This window comes from Halichoerus grypus, chromosome 6 (assembly GCF_964656455.1).
Source record: "Halichoerus grypus chromosome 6, mHalGry1.hap1.1, whole genome shotgun sequence".
NCBI classification, from domain to species: domain Eukaryota; kingdom Metazoa; phylum Chordata; class Mammalia; order Carnivora; family Phocidae; genus Halichoerus; species Halichoerus grypus.
Genome location: NC_135717.1, coordinates 47,192,635 through 47,207,135, shown reverse-complemented (window position 1 = coordinate 47,207,135; position 14,501 = coordinate 47,192,635). Strand labels below are relative to the sequence as shown.

Here is a 14,501-nt window from a genome sequence, read left to right as displayed (position 1 = left end):
AATGCCAGACAAGTCATTTCTAGTTTAGAAATTTATCCGATAACAAGTTCTTCATCAGTGGATATTACTTCCCAGGTGATTCATGGAATTTGGGGCAGCGGATGACTGAGGATGGTGCTAATGTGATTTATGCCAATAAATTACTTATGGAATGCCCATAGAATGCATGAAAATGTTCCCCGAAGGGCCCTGTGAAGTTTAGTCTTCATTTCTGATCGCAGAGTCTCAGGTTGCTCTTTACCGTCAGAAAATCCCGTTAGCAGGTGGCCTTTTATGGGGCAGGGTGTAAGTTCTTATGGTCGCTGAGTATGCCGAGTGACTCTGAGAACTTGGCAGATATAAAATTCAAAGGGAGAACCACCCCGCAGAATATTTTAGTCCTTAAACGCTTATGTGGTTTGCTGTTGATACAGAAATCTATCCTTTGAAGATGGCGTCTGAGTGGAAATGTGCTCTGGAAAAATCCCTTACTGATGCCGCACACTTTCCTCTTCCAATGGAAGTATTTAAGGTAAGATGTGGGTTCGTGGCGACTTGTTTACTCTTCTCCACACTAACCGTTCTCCAGTGAAAAGTTTCTCACAGCCAATCATTTTCCACAGTTGGAAGAACTACCTGCTCAGCGGGGTCCCATTTGAAATGTTTAAAATGTTACCTGTGTGCTTTTGCCCTGTTTTGTCATCTTCACAAATTCCTCATATTACAGAAGCCTGGTTGGAATTCTGTGGCTTTACCGCTTTTCTCCATGTTGTATTATTATAGAATAATAACGCCTCGTGTGCGCTCCCTCACCCCTTACGAAAGGAACAGGACACGTAGCAAGTCTATTTTTGGTATTTATTTGGTAAAAATAATAGAAAGTGATACTCCTCTTGATGGTTCAGTTTCCTGGATAGCCCGAGAAATGTGTGTGAGTATCCGAGGGGCAGTAGGCCTGGGGGTTGCTAACAGAAAGGAGGTGGACACACAACTGAAATGGATCACTAGGTTCTTACCACTGTAAAATGATGCCTGACCTTTCTACATAGATGAATACGAAGCTGTGGGCGATGATCCATGTGGGCCAGAGGGAGTCCCGAAACGTTCTCTCCCTCCCTGGACCCCAACTCCTTGGGCGGCTCAAACATGGTCACTGTTGGCTGGAGGAAAGTGGTTTTCCAGGCCCGAGGGGGCACATTTCTGCCACACACGTCCCCCGAGGAGACCAAAATGCCGATGGTGTGAGGTGCCATGGGCAGCAAGAGTTTAGGACCTGGGCGCGGGCTTCCTGAATTTCAGTTACCCCGAAGGCCTCACTCAGAATTGGAACCCGTCACGGCAAATTGTGAACCTTCTCGATCTGCACTTTCCTTGTTGTAGAATTGGAGTTAAAAAGATGGCTTTTGAAACTAGGGATGAAATTATGTTCTGAGGTTATTGGGTAGATGACTTTTACAGTGTTTTGATCCTCCTGTATTAGAAGAACAGCATAGATGGAATAGGCTGCCAGGGGCTAGTGATCGCTGGAAGTAAAACGATGTCTTGGGCATTTTTTTTTTTTTTTTGCTAACTGATCGAATACTTCTTTCCTCACCTCTCCCATCCTCCCTCCCTCTCACTTCCTTCTTTCCTTCCTTTCTTGCTTTCCTGATAACATCCTGCCTGGAAAAGATAAAAGATAAGAAAGAAAAACAGCTTTTGCTTTTCCATAACTTACCTGGCTCCGTGGCCTCTGCGTGTCCCCCCGGGGACCCCGACAGTTGGTGTCCACTCTCTTCACAGTGGCCTTCGTAATATTTTAAGTGTATACACTGGATCATGTCCCTCACTTTTGACAAAATAGATTTTCTTTTGAAGTATATTCTACACCTGTGAGGAGCTCAAAGAGTAATGGATGAAAGCATGACAATGCACCTCCAGTCTAGACGTGAGAGGTCGCCACCAGAAGCGTGTCCTTCCCCAACGCGCTCTTCTGCCTCTTCGAGGGGACCCGGCACCCTCACTTTTGTGGGGATCATCTCGCTGCTTCTCTTTGTAGTGTTACTGCCAGTGTATGTCTTCCTAAATGTTATGTATTTGCTTTTGACAAGGTAAGAAGCAGGTATAAGCCTACTTGTTTCAGAAGAGGCTTTGCCTGGGGCACCTAGCAGGCTCAGTCAGAGGAGGGTGTGACTCTTGATCTCCAGGTTGTGGGTTCGAGCCCCACATTGGGTGTAGAGATTACTTAAAAAAAAAAAAATCTTAAAAAAAAAAAAAGAAGAGGCCTTTTCCTGCTCCTTGGAGGGGAAAATAGCTGGATGATGTTTGGGTAATAAGCTGGCTTTGCTTTTCCTCAGTTGACAAGAGTCAACAAAGTCATGAGCTGGTCTTAAGAGAATTAGGGTTTATCGTAGTTGAGCCATCTGCCAGAGCTGCAGCTGAACTCCAGGTACTGGACATCCTGAGAAATACGGACAGGAACCAGTTGGTTTATATTTTCTGCTTTTATAGCTTACTCTGTTCCAGGAACAGGCCCAAGCACTACTCTTCTGTGAAGTGAATGGAATGTTCTCCTCGGCTCCAGGCAGCTGGGCCTAGAGCAGGGACTGGGAACTTGTGTAGTGTTTGGTCAGAATGAGCCAAATACTGTCCGCAGCCTCGGTCTGCCGTGCTTTGGCGTTCTCCCCTCAGGTCGTGAAGATGAGGCAATGCCGCAAGCCATCTTCAAGATGGTGGCCTTCAGTATCCTTCTCGCTTTGAGTGAGAATGTCTTTATTCTTTCTTTATGCTTCCCTGATTGTTTGGGTAAAGAATTCTAGGCTCGCTGTCACTTTTCTCAAGAATTTAGAGGTATCACTCCATTTTCCCTCCCTTCTCTGGACTCTTGTATTTTCCTCCATTGTCCTGCAATTTCGCAGTTGATTGCCATGGTGGACATCTCTTTTCTTCCACAGTGCTGGCCACCTCTGGTGTCTGCCTTTAATTTGGGGATGTTTCTTGTTTAAAATGATGTCTTCCACTGCTCTTTTGCTTTCTTGATCTGTATGTGGACGTGCTATTCCTGGACTGTCTTTTTACTTTTTTTCTTTTCCCCCTTTCAGTTCTACTTTTCATTTCCTTGTCTGTTGGTGGCACTTCGAGAAGTTTTATGAACTTATTTGTACTGTCCTGTTTTTACGAGCGCTTCTTTGGTGGGCTTTTGCTGAATGCTGTTTATAGCCTCCTCTCCTTACCACATGGACGCATGAGTTTATCTTGTTGGAATTACTGGTTTTTGAAAGTCTTCTTTTTTCCCCTGAATAATTTGTTTCCTCCATGTTGGTTTGGTTCCTGACGTTCTTGTTGGAGGCTGAAAATCCTTGACCGTGGCTCTTGAGTAAGAGGGGGGTTAGAAAGCTGAGGGCAGAGCTGGTCAGTGTAGATGACCTTGGAGAGCTACTTCTTTGTATGGTGCTGATTTTCCAGGGGAAGTTTTTCAGCTTCCAGCCTGGGGCTCAAAGTCCAGCTGCTGGTGGTGTTGAGTGAGCGGGGCAGAAGAGGGCCGGGGTTTTGGCACCGAGGGCCCAGGTATCTGCACCCGTGGTCCAGGGGCCATCTGTTTCACCCTCTCTGCTGGAGACTGGGAGGACGGTTGATCTTTTAGAGTAGGGAAGGGGACTTCTTCCCTCATCTGCTCCCATTTACCGCCAGTTTTTTTTTTTTTTTTTAAGATTCTATTTATTTGAGAGACAGAGAGAGCATGTGCGAGCACGGGGAGGGATAGGGGCGGGCTAGAGGGAAGAGGAGAGAATCTCAAGCAGACTCCCCACTGAGCGCCAAGCCCAACTTGGGGATCCATCTCATGACCCTGGGATCATGACTTGAGCTGAAACCAAGAGTCAGATGCTCAACCAACTGCACCCCCCCCTCCCCGCCAGATATCCCACATTCACTCCCAGTTTTAGGCCCATGTGGTATTACTGGCTTCTGAGTCTCCTGAGGATTCTGCAGTTTCCTTGGATTGGTTCTCAGCTTAGCTGCTGAAGCCTCGGGATTTCGCTCTGTTGATGGTGTTAAATTAGTCAGTTCTTGTTCATCTGCATTTTTGCTCCCATACCTTTGTCGCTATTGAGAGGGTTCGTGTCTTAAAAAAAAAATTCTTTACTGGAATTTTGGTTAGAGTTTAGGAAGATGTTAAATTAATGTTTTCGTTTGCCATCTGCATCTGGCACCCCCATGCAAGCGTCGTGTGGCCTGCGATGTAGGTGAAGCACCCCCGCGTCCTTCCAGGTTGTTCGAAGCCCACTGGGACTCCATGCGTGCTTCCCTGTGCACCTCACGTGTGGTGGCTCCCCTGTGTGCCAGGTGCTGGCCTCTCCTCAGCTCATCACGTGCCTTTTGTACCTGTCTTGTTCTTTCTGTTAGATCCTGCTGAAGGATTCAACTGCAAATATGCATTCTCTTACAAAGCCTTCCTGGGGCCTGGGCCTCTGTCCCTACTCCCTTATGCGTCTCTGTCGTGCCTTGTCGCCCAGCTCACACTTAGACTTCATTGTCTGTGTCGTTCTTGGTGGACTGTCCATGTCATTTTGCCTAACTGAAGCTTCAGGAAGGCACGGACCGTGTCTGTCTTGTTCAGTGTTGAATCCATTCAGCCAGACTCCGTGGCGGCAGTAGGGCTCAGGAAATCCTGTCAAATGTATGAACAAATTCTTGACCAGTGTATTTAACTCATTGATTTAAAATATTTTGAGTTAATGTAGTCGTGGTTTAACTGGATATACAGACTTATTATTCAGAACCGTGAGTACTAAGACAGAAAATGTAGAAAGGCTAATAATCCTGATACATTTTTAATTAATAATTTACTAATTCATTAAATATTTATTGAGCAGCTACTCTCTGCAAAATGCTATTGACTTCGATTCCAGGGTCTCATCATTTGTCTACATTTCTCAAAATCCAGTGACCTTCTTCCCTCACTTTAGGGTTTTCCTGTTAGAATTCAGACTATTCTTTGGGGGGGGGGCACTGCTGAGAGTTCTCATTGCCCTCAATGTTTTGTCCATAATGAATAGTTGCTCTAAGAGTAGATACTGAATAGTTTCTGTTTTTCACAGGAAAGATGGAGTGGGCATTTTCATAAATAAAAATGGGTCGAGTCGAAAATTATGTGTTCTTAAAGCTCGTGAGGCACTTTCATGAATGTTTCCTCTTATTTCAATTCGGTGGAAAAGAAGTGGGCAGTTTCACTTTCTCAACCATGCTTTGTAGGGAGTGGATATTTATGTGTTGAATTTTGGAATCGTGAGAACAACCACCATCCTGAGGCTGTTGTAATAAATTACCACAAACTCGGTAGCTAAAAACAATGGAAATTTATTAGGTCATAGTTTTGGAGGCCAGAAGTGGAAATCGAGGTGTCGGCAGGGCATGCTCCCTCCCAAGCCTCCAGGGGAGAGGCTGTCCCATGAGTGTGTCCTGGCTTCTGGTGGTTTGCCTGCGGTCCTTAGCATCTCTTGGGTTGTGGCAGCCTACCGCCGGCCTCTGCCTCCATGTGGCTTTCTCCCCTCTCTCTGTCCCAGTTTCCCTCTGCTTATGGGGACACCCATCATTTGCTGTGGGCCCGTGCTCATGCCGTACAACCTCAGTTTAACTTGACTGCACCTGCAGAGACCTTGTTTCTAAATAAGGTCCCATTCCCAGGTTCTGGGTGGATGCGAATTTTTAGGGGACATTATGCAACCCAGTACAACCACATGTCCTGAATGTATAGTAATTTAAGAAATCATAGAATAGTACTCTGTACTGAGCTATCCTACTTACACGGGAGTAATTAAGCTCAGAGAAATTGCATGGGGGCACGGGATGAGGTTCAGACTGTCTTAACAGTCCCTTCATGTTAATAAAAACGAGAGCTTTTTTTTTGTCTCAAGTTTTTGTAGGTTTTGGTGAGCAGTATTCTGCAGGGTACAAAAATAGAACTTATGTGGTTTTTTTCCCCCTCTGTTATCACTGTTTGATCATCACTGCTTCTCAGCAGGCACACTTACTTCTATTATTTTCATTATGGTAAAAGCTATACATGTTTGGATTCAGTCATGAGTCCTCCTCGATGCATGTTGTTATGGAAAATTGCCATAGTATGCAACTGTTGAAAGACAGAAGTCAAAGCTATGGCATATTAGTGGCTGGAGTTGAGCAGTATTTCAAAGCAGTTCTTTTTTTTATTATTTTTACACTGTGGATAAAATGGGTATTTTGATGGAATGAATCTCATTATGCTGCGGTGTTTGTCACTCTGGGGACGTGTTCACACACGTGGTTTGGTATCTGTGTGTGTATGTCTATAAACGCAGTCCGCTAGCGTTACCATACAGAATTCCTCATCTCGCATGAATATGGACAGTGATGCTGTAAAAACAAGCTCATCATTAGTATCCCTGCTGTGATTTACCCTTGATCTGAGAGAACACTTGGAATGGCTTTTGGGTACCATGTTTTAGTGGGAATTCTGATTTCCCTTATTTGGAAAATGCAGAGGATCTTCAAAAGTGTCCATTCATTTGAAAGACAAGGAACTAATGAAATGGGTACCAAACAAAGGGAAAGGGATAATAAAAAAATGCATTATATTGAAAAATAATTTTTTTTTCCTGCAAACCAGCCTCATTATTAAGGGACCTAATATATTTGCTAAGAAAATCCATATATTACTACTCGTTTACCCATGAAGAAAGGTAAGTTTATAGAGGTGACCACAGTGCACATCAGCATGGCGTCTTGTGGTTTCCTTTTTCCTTGTTAGGTAACCTTTGCAACCCATCATTTGATTGTTGACAAGTCCTACTGTCCAAGTGATGAGACTAGAAGAAAAGTGGCCAGCGATTTCTGTTCTGTTTCAATTTTCAGTTGCACTAAATATCTGATGTCTGGATTTGGGGGAATTCAGTTAAATCTTACAAATGGGGCCGAGGGACATGGGAAAATAAGAGTGTAGCTCCAATTAACATAACATTCCATGTGCCAGACATTCAGAAACCTTCTCTAATCACAGTTCCTTTTCATTCTCTGCAGTTCTCATGAGCTGCAATCTACATTTCTGACTCCACTCATCTGCCAGTGTTAAGTTGTGGACATTTCAGTGACGACTCCTACATACATCAAAGAGATCTACAAGTAAGAAGCTGGAGTCCCCAGTTTGCCAGTTAATTGAAACCAAGCATTTTTCCCTGAGGGGAATACCGGTGTGTAGCCCCGGGAAAGCGCACACTCCATCTCACTTCACTCGCGACCACACCTTGTAATTGCAAGGAAAGAATGTTACTTGAAATGTCACTAAAACCTGTTATCCATTTGTATCCCTTAAAGAAGTGAACTTGCTTGAATATTTTTTCTTCCATTCCATTGGAAAAAAAAAAAAAAGTTTAAAATCTCAAGTGTATTTGAAATTCCAAGTAAGCTGTTAGAGATTGGCGGAAGAGTGGCAGTAAGTATAAGCCACAGAGACTCGAGCCCAGAACCATGGTGTCGTCCCCGAAGCCTGGCTCTTTCCCATCCCCAGCTCAACCCCAGGGTTAGTGACCGCCAGGACTCAGAGGACGAAGATGAGGAGACACTCATGGTTAGTCCGTGACAGCAAAAGGCTGTAAAGCAAAATTAGCAGAAAGAAGAGCAGCATGGCGTGCACTCTGGAAACTCCGGTATAAGCCTCCAAGGGTCCTCTCTTCTGGAGTGTCCCAGGGACGACTCTTCATTGTGACAACATGTGCTTACTGTTGTCTGCCAGGGGAGCTCATCAGAGGCCTGGCCCAGGGGTTTTATCGGGTGCTGGCCACGTAGGCACCCTCTGCCTAGCACAGGTCCAAGTCCTAGACTTCCGGAAGGAAGTTTAGATCATATTGTTTGTACAAACAATCTTGGCACAGCGGGCCACTCTTCTAGGTAGGGGGAGCTTTTTATCAGTGTAGGGTGCTGTTTACAAGCCCTCTTCCCAGATGGCAGCCCAGGGCTAACCCCGCAAGCAGGCCCTTTCCAAGGATTGCGGTCTCTGGCCTGCTGTACATATTATTCCTTTTCTGCACATCTCTGTTCCATCTATCGACAAAGCCTGGCGGCTCTACCGTCACGGACTGTCCCAAATTCAGTCACTCTCCTCTTGGTCCATCAGCACAGCCCCAAGGACAAGCTTGCCATCCCTCTGTCCTGGACTGCTGTGTTAGTTTCAGAACTCTGTCCCCGGCTGCTGATCATTGCTTCTCTGCGGCCAGAGTGATTCTTTTCAAACAAGATTCAGATCCTGTCACTCTTTTGCTTGTAACTCTCCGGTGGCATCTCCTCCTGCTCAGGGCGTGCTGTCCCGGGTCCGGCATGGTCCTGCTCCCTGCAGGCTCTTTGTCTGAGCCCGTCTGCTGGCTGAGGCCTTCCCGGGTGGCACCCCACCCTCTGGCAGACTGCTGCCCCTCCAACACGGAGCTGCCCCTGCTCAGGCCTTTGCAGTCATGCTCTGTCTGCCTGGAACATGACCCCAGATGCCTGAATGGCATCCTCCCTCACTGTGTTCAGGTCTCTGCTTAAAATAAGAAGCAACGTTCTCCACCATCGTCTGTCCTCCCCCTATCATCGTGCTTGTCGTAGCACTGATCCCCATGCATATTCTGTATTCATTGGCTTTTTCTGCCTTAAATCTGTTCCCCCCCCAGCTAGAGCACAAGCTTCCAATAAGCAGATTGTGGCTCCATCCCCAGGGCCCTGAACGGTGCCTGGCACATTGTAAGGACGCAATAAAAATTCTTGAATGGTTTTAGTGAAGAAGTAAGTACAAAAATCAACTCTGAAGAATGGAGACTCTGGGGTGGCCAGTGTCATGTCGGTGGGGCGAATCCCGTGTGAGTGGCTCTGAACAGTGAGCTGTGGTGGATTGGCCGAGGAGCTGGTGTTTTCGTGACCAGCTCAGACTACCCGTGTCCATCTGTGGCTGAGAGGAAACAGCTGAGAGCACTGAGAAGAATATTAGGGATGCGTTGGAATCGAGGGAACATCTCAGTGTCTGTGAGATCCCATGGCTAGTGAGGTTGCTGTGTCAGTGTGTGCATCTTGCTGACGATGATCAGAGTCACCAGGGTTGTGTGTGGGCTTGTTTTCTTTTCAGAGTGTCCGGCCCTTACCACCTCTCTTGGTGTTTGCAGGCATGCATTGTAAGGTGCTGGGTGTAATGTATCGTTTACTCATTAAACAGATCCGTGCAGATAACCAGGAGCTTGAGGAATGGCCTCCTACTGTCCCATCGGCCTCGGTAGCTACCTCGGAGTGACTGCATTCTGCCTTCTGGGCATCTGGTGTTCCACGGTATGGCCTGTCTTTCCCAGGGTCTCATCCACGTTCCTTAGATACGCACCATAACCGCGTAGATGAGATTTGGGTGTGGCAGCTGATGATTTCAGACCATTTCCATTTTCATAGGAAGCTGAGGGAGAGATGTGTTTTCTATGGGATATGGATGCCCAGACTCTAGCCACGATCCATCCCATTATTGCCAATTCTCGATAGATATCTGTGGCTGATGTGGAGGTTACTGGGAGCCTTCGTCAAGACTCACAGAGGATCAGAAGAGAGTACTTGGTCTAGTACTTGGAAAAAACACCAGGTCTCTTGGTGTCTGTCGTCTTTGACAGAAGTATCTGTTAAAAGGATCCCAGACTATGTATACATAACTGATTTGCCTTAAAGGGCGCCCTCGCAGTCTGTTCATAAAGGGCTTTCGCGATGGCCAAGAGACAAGCTAGATGCCATTTGATCCTGTCTCAAGCTGTGCCAGTCATGATTTCTTCATTGCAGCTCGCTCTCTCCAGAGGTTAGCGTTGAGCCAACCAAGGGAAGGGGCCGCTGGGAGAAGGCTCATTGGTCAAAGAAGATGCCGCACGCAGCCATGACTAGTATTATTTTTCAACACAAGCAAACGGACAGAGAAAGGCAGACATTCTAGCACGTACGTCTTCTCTGTGAAGAGTGTTCAGAAAGTGCTCCTACTGCCCCGACGATCCCCCAGCCCGTGATTTCTTTAGCTCTCTTCAGCTTTGAATTAGGTACCTGTCGGTGTGATTGTAGATTTAACCCGTCGGAGGGAACCTCTTCCGTATTTGAGGATCGAGACCTAGGTGAAAGGCTGGAGAGAGAAGATGAAGCGTGGCAAAGAGAGAAAAGCTTTTCTTTCTCATTCCATCTGCTACAGCCAGAGGGGTAGGAAAGCATGGGAGCTGTTCAGTGAGGACGGATGGTGAGGTTGTGGTTTCTATGGTGACTGATTTCTTTTTCTCTTGTTCCGCCACTAAATACAGCAAATATCCCCTCATGGCTAAGTTTGGCCTTCAGGTGGGACACTTAGATTCTCCCAGAATCTGCTTTCGGCCCCCTGTGTGGGGCCAACACTTCATTTCTTTGGCATTACATTCCATGTCCTGCATGGCACAGTGTCTGATACCAGACAATTTAGCAAATAAATGGTCTCATCAAGTTAAACCCAAATGTTCTTTTTCAAGAAGGGCTGTCTTAGACAGGGGGTCATTTTGGTATCCGACGGACGGCTCGCCCCCTGGGGTCCTGTCCCGTTCTGGGCTCACCGCACACCTGGGCATGAGGCCACAGGCTCTGCAAGGTGCGTGCGGCGCCCCTCCTTAGCTATTCTCAGTTCGTTAAGGACTTTGGAGAGGTTTTTGAAGCAGAGCCTCTCCGGGGTGCTAGATGGCAGAGAAGTTCAGTCCTTCCTGATGTGTAGAGAGGGAGGGAGTTCACGGCTGTTCCTCGTGTGCTCCGGGTTCATGAACCGCGGCGCGTGAATTCCATAACGCAGAGAGGATGATGGGGGCCATCTCGTTTTTATGAGCTTTGGAGACCTGCAAGAGAGGGCAGGTTTGGTCAGGCAATAAACGTAAATATAAAAATGGCAAATCCCGGATCCATGGCGTTGGCTTGTAATGATGGCGCGAGCGCAGGGGCCCCAACACGGCTGCCTGCAGTCGGCCTGATAGCGCCTCGCTTTTAATTCTGAACATGAAGAATTTAAGAATAGAGTCAACTTTCTGTTATCTGCTCCGGGAGTTATCATTCCCAAATGGCTTCTGTTTGCCACTGATTATTCTGGTTCCGGCCAGGTACTGTGGTTTCAGGGAAGGCAGGATAATATGAGCTTGGACTCCGTGTAATCGGGGTTGGGATGTGGGGCCGGGGCACGGCATGCATCTGTAAGACAGAAACATTTGGAAGGGATTGTCGTGTTGTATTCTTATCTGTTCGGATTTTCCTTGCCACTCTCCACCGGTAAGAATAATTAAGAAGCGGTTCTACTTGTTTGTTCTACGGAGGATTTGGTCATGGGCCACAATAACATTGTAGAGAGGCAGTTTTCTTTCCACCAAAAACACACAGAGATCCTTTGTAGGTTAGGTTGGACTTTTTTTTTTTAAGATCATTTATTTATTGAGAGAGAGCGTGCGAGTGGGGGGAGGGCAGAGGAGGGAGAGGGAGAGGGAGAGACTCTTGAGCAGGCTCCATGCTGAGTGCAGAGCCTGACACGGGGCTCGGTCTCATGACCCTGAGATCATGACTTGAGCTGAAATCAAGAGGCAGACGCTCAACCGAATGAGCCAGCCAGGCGCCCCCGTTAGGTTGGGCTTCCAATCTCCATGTGCCTTTTATAAACAGGCACTTGCAAATTGCAGTATCTCAAGGAGGGAGATTGGCATAAGGAGGAGTCTAAATCCTTTCCTTCAGGGGTTTATGATCTAATAGAAAACGAGGGTCCCAGCACACCGATGCTTCTGTGCCGTGAACCCCCAACTTTCACTAAGCTCCGTCCTGCCTTGAGGAAGGCACTCTGAGGGGGTTTGTGTGTATCGTAGGTATAAATGAAAGCATGGGAATCTTCACTTGCTTGGACAGCCATCCCTCCTGAGTTACCTTGTCTTGATGGCATGAAGTCAAGGGTAAGATGAAAATCTGCCTCCAGTATTGTCTCCAGTCCCACGTATAACCAGAAGGATAAACAAATCAGATAAACTTTTACATGAATATGTAATGTTGTGTTTAACATTTAAGAAGAGGAAAGTAAGTTTAGAATAGTAGAGATCCAACTTAAAGCTTGTTAATATTTACCAGGATGTCCTGTGTGTGGTTGCTGGTGAGATTTCTAGGTCCTAGCAGGACTGATTCTTGCCCCTAGCATCTTGATTTTCCTAAAGTTACTTACATGCATGCATACTTAACTCCAGTCTGCAGAGGAGTTCAGAAACTTTAGTTATTTCAGTTGTGATTTTGTACAAATTGGTCCATTCACTGGACCTTAATTGTTTCTGAGCTACCAGTGATTCTGAGAGGCTGCAGGTGCGTCTGTGAGGAGGCGAGGAGGTGAGCCAGGCCAGGCCAGGCTAGGAAGTGTTACAAATCCTTGTTCTTGTGTGATGAGTCACACACCTTTGGAGTATCTCTGGAATATATAGAAACCCTTTCAGACCCATTAGGGTGGGGTACAGAGGCACAAGATAAAAAGTGCAAGTAAAGCTGGGGATGCTTTGCACGAAAGCCAGCGTCACGCTCCCTTGGGAGAGTTCTGGTTATTGAGCCCCACAGGGTGGGAGAATTGGCACCAGGCCCTCTCCATGTGCTGTGACATTTTCTACAGAGTGGCTCGACACAGTAGGCGTCCTTGGTCTTCCTGGATGCTTGGGGAGTCTCCAGGCTCAGAGAAGTTGAGCCCCCATCCTACCCTGTGCCGGGAGCCCATGGTGGATCCAGGACACACACACAGACCTATCTGAATCCCAGGGCCGAGATCTTTTTCCTTTTGCTTTTGAACAGTCTTTAGAAGTACATGAGGGTATTTAAAAGCTGAGCCCAATGAGTATTATTGCAACAAAGGATGAGAAAATAAATCCTGAGAGGATAAAGTATTTGCCTATCAAAGTATCATGTCAGCTGGAATATACTGAGTGACCCCTCCTTGTTCCATCACAGAGGACATGACAGAGGCTCTGTGGGCTTTTAGGGCAGGATGATTCTTTATTGTCATAATTAACAAATGCCCCCATTTATTTCAAATGCCCATACTCCATGTAGAAGTAGAATCACTGGTGTGGGCCAGTAATAGGGGCCCCATTTTCCTGGACCACAATTAGCTTGGGAAGAGGCCTATGACCAGTTTGGGTCAACAGTATCTGAGAAAGCCAGTTGCATGGTTTCTACCATAGGTGACCTTGTTTTCAGAAGAGGCGGCTCTCTCTCCTTCCTCTGTGCTTTATCCCATCTGGCTGAGGATCCTGGGACTCTGCAGCCATCTCCAGGCCCTGGGGAGAGCTGAACTGAGGGAGGTAGTCCCCCAGAGTGTGGAGAAGGATGGGATGAACGCAGGCTGTGTATGGCGTGGATGCCGGCCCCTTAACCAGCAGCCTTGAGTGGAACAATGTATTATGGGACATAACGGATTTCCTTACGGTATATGCCAGTTCGAGTAAGGTTTTCTGGGCTGGCCATGTCAAGGTGGCCTAATGGGTAAAGCTCGCCTCAGGGAACAGTACCCACTGGGTGACTGGTCTGCTTGTCTGTAGCTTTGAAGTGAGAGTTTACTCCTTACAAATAACAAACCTGTTGCTGCATGGTGGGAGGCCGGCAGGTTAACAAGTACCTGAGTCATTTATCATTATTGTGTTACACAGAGTTTCTGTGGCATAACACCGTATTGTGAATATGGTGTTTGTTCCCTTCATCCATGACAGCATCTCCTCAAGACATACGTTAGGTGTGCAGAGCGGTGGCCTTGGGAGGGTAAGTAACAACACTGAATCTGCAGTGTAGACTGGCCCAGGTGCCCAGTCAGGATTTCCAGGCCTTGTTGGGACAGCATCTAGTAAGTCAGAACTAAAAGGGATGGTCTGCAGGGCTTATCAGACCAAGAGACTGGACAGCTTCCAGGTTGACTAAATGTTGGAGACAGAGGCAAAGAGAACCAAGGGGGCTCATCGAATGTGAAGAGGGAGGAGCTCACGCGTGCAGGTGTCCCCTCAGCGAGACCGCCTTCCCTCTTGACCGGGTCTGAATGGGTGGTCCTCGGCTGGGGAGGATTTGCCCGCCAGGGGGCGTGTGACAGCGTCTGGAGGGGGTGTGATGGCCACACCTGGGAGCCGGCTGCTGGTGCCTCGAGGGTGGAGGCCAGAGATGTAGCTGACCATCCCGTAGTGCTCAGGACCATGCCCCCAGCAAAGCATTATCGGGCACGCAAATGCCAACAGCGCCAAGGTGGAGAAGCCTTAGTCCAGAGAAAGACCCCTTCCTCCCCCGGAAACAGGTGGACCGGTAGCAGTGGACGACAGCCAGGATGTGAGGAGGGCGCTGGAGACTTTTAACCGTTATTAGGTCCGTGCCAGGCTGCCTGGCAGTTGACGCTTAAAACTGTGGGATCCTCCCCCCGTGTCAGAACACTGTTCAGAGGCGCGTACGCTCTCTGGGCTGCAGTCGCTTCTGCCCGTGTCTGGAAAGGCCGGAGCACAAAATCAGCCTGCTTTGTGGAAGAGTTG

The 14,501-nt window shown here is 47.4% G+C and overlaps 1 protein-coding gene across 6 annotated transcripts in view; it reads left to right on the top strand.

Annotated features, from left to right (window-relative positions):
• The window catches only part of SFMBT2 (Scm like with four mbt domains 2), a 227,876-nt gene that overhangs the window by 114,760 nt on the left and 98,615 nt on the right, over positions 1-14,501 (top strand). For all 6 annotated transcript variants that reach the window (XR_013448983.1, XM_078075125.1, XM_078075123.1 and 3 more), the window contains one exon: positions 414-511. Coding sequence is in view for 5 of the 6 variants with exons in the window: in XM_078075125.1 (XP_077931251.1) it covers positions 414-511 (98 nt within the window). In the remaining variant the exon portion in view is untranslated. The remainder of the gene's footprint in view (positions 1-413; positions 512-14,501) is intronic.